Genomic DNA, 1,796 nt, shown 5'->3' on the forward strand with positions numbered 1-1,796 from the left:
AGACCCGAAGCCGATCCACCATATAGTGTACCTTTCCAGGTATCATCTCCCATTATTGGCACCTCGTGGAAGGCCAAACTATTGGGATCGAGCACATATAACTCCATAGCAGTGATGTGAGTTGTGAAGCGATTTCGAGCCCCGACAAAGACCACTCGCTCACCTGAATGATCCAAATACATATATCAAGGCGACGCATATGATCACCATCTGGTGAAGGATTGGGGCCTATAGCCATGTATAAGTCTTGAGTGATGAGTCTGGGTGTGATTGTATGAGCCGCGAAGTCTTCTATGTAGTATATACTACTAGGGCGATTAAAGCATACTGACAGGCCTTCCCTTGCTAATGGTGTTGGACCAGTGTGATACACTGTCAGGAATAGTCCTCTACCTTTTCTACTGAAGGTAGCATACCTATAAGGCTTAGTTACCAATGACAGTGAGACTATAGAGATACCCAAGGGTCTTATTCTCCATAAACTGGGATCCAAGCTGATGGTTAACGTCAATGAACACGTCATCTTCAATAGAGTATATGTAGATGCAGGGCTCTTTGATATTAGTCAACTTCTCTCCAAAGTTGGGCTTATATCGAAATCGCGATAGGGGCGTAAGCTGAGGAGCATTCTTGTCAACGTGGCCTGATAGTAATGATGCAGTACTAATGCGTTAAGGGCAGATAAGCATGGTATGACATGGCAAACGGACACATGACTGCCTTCTAGCTCACCTGCATCCCCATCAACTCCATTTAGGGGTGATGCCTTGGTGCTCCACCAAGTCTTTGGATACTTGGGAGGACGACGTTCCCCAGGAATGAGAACATATGAGGTACCATATACAATAAGCTCACCAAAGGGACCACCATTGCGAACCTCTACAACATCGTCTGGTAGTCGCCTCCTAACCAGCTGCTGCTGGTTATTGTCATACACTTCCAAAAACAAGCTGCTACCACTGGCCCCATTAGCAGGCTCCTTAGATTCAGCACCAGCTACAATTCGTGCTTCACAGGAACAGCCATCACTGCCGAAGGCTCGAGCCTTCACTCGTTCATCCACAGGGATATCCGGCAACACTAAAGTATCGTCTTTTCCATAATCCTCACGAAACACGATATGACGGCAGAATTTCCGAGGCTCGAATTCTTCAAGATCTGGCCGGGAAAAGAGTAACGTTGCCGCTGAAGTGCTCCCAACAACAAAGTTAGCAGATATAACCGATACACTACTAGACAGGATGCTCTTCACTATCCCAGCTGCTTTCTTCTCTACCTTGGCTGTCGGAGAAAAACTCTGGAAGGACATTAATCAATAAAATCACACCAAAACTAGTAGTAATAATAACCCTCTGTATTGAAGTATACTACTCAAGAGCATCATAAGATAGCAGTGACTGAAACTACCATCATATCCATTATCATGTGCGGCTATTGCTTATCATCGATTAGCCTCCATTACTGCTGCTGGTATACTAACCTTGACGATCTCATCGTCATCGAGCCACAGTGTAACTTGATCACCATCTAAGATATGTACACCACTGACCACCAGAATAGCTCATTCGGTCATCCTCAACCTACTCTTTAAGAGTTTGCTTGCCTCCTTGACGTATCTTTGAGGGAGCTCTTGTTGATTGAACTGATCATCTTGGACGAAGAATACCTTCTCATCATTATCCCAGTAAAGGATCTGGCAGGCTTGCTTCTCAATCTTCACAACTAAGGTATACATGATGAACTACCACAACACCACAAGTGACATACTACCATTGAACTTAGCTGTAGTACTGCCC

The 1,796-nt window shown here is 45.0% G+C and overlaps 1 protein-coding gene across 1 annotated transcript in view; it reads right to left on the reverse strand.

The window, feature by feature from the left end:
* Window positions 1-425: 425 nt before the first annotated feature.
* The window catches only part of Pmar_PMAR010770 (hypothetical protein), a gene marked incomplete at both ends in the record, with an annotated part of 2,105 nt that continues 734 nt past the window's right edge, over window positions 426-1,796 (reverse strand). The window contains 5 exons of the mRNA XM_002785117.1: window positions 426-643; window positions 733-1,158; window positions 1,234-1,297; window positions 1,481-1,527; window positions 1,585-1,741. Of these exons, the coding sequence (XP_002785163.1) occupies window positions 426-643; window positions 733-1,158; window positions 1,234-1,297; window positions 1,481-1,527; window positions 1,585-1,741 (912 nt within the window). The remainder of the gene's footprint in view (window positions 644-732; window positions 1,159-1,233; window positions 1,298-1,480; window positions 1,528-1,584; window positions 1,742-1,796) is intronic.

Source organism: Perkinsus marinus (assembly GCF_000006405.1).
Source record: "Perkinsus marinus ATCC 50983 genomic scaffold scf_1104296933864, whole genome shotgun sequence".
NCBI lineage: Eukaryota > Perkinsozoa > Perkinsida > Perkinsidae > Perkinsus > Perkinsus marinus.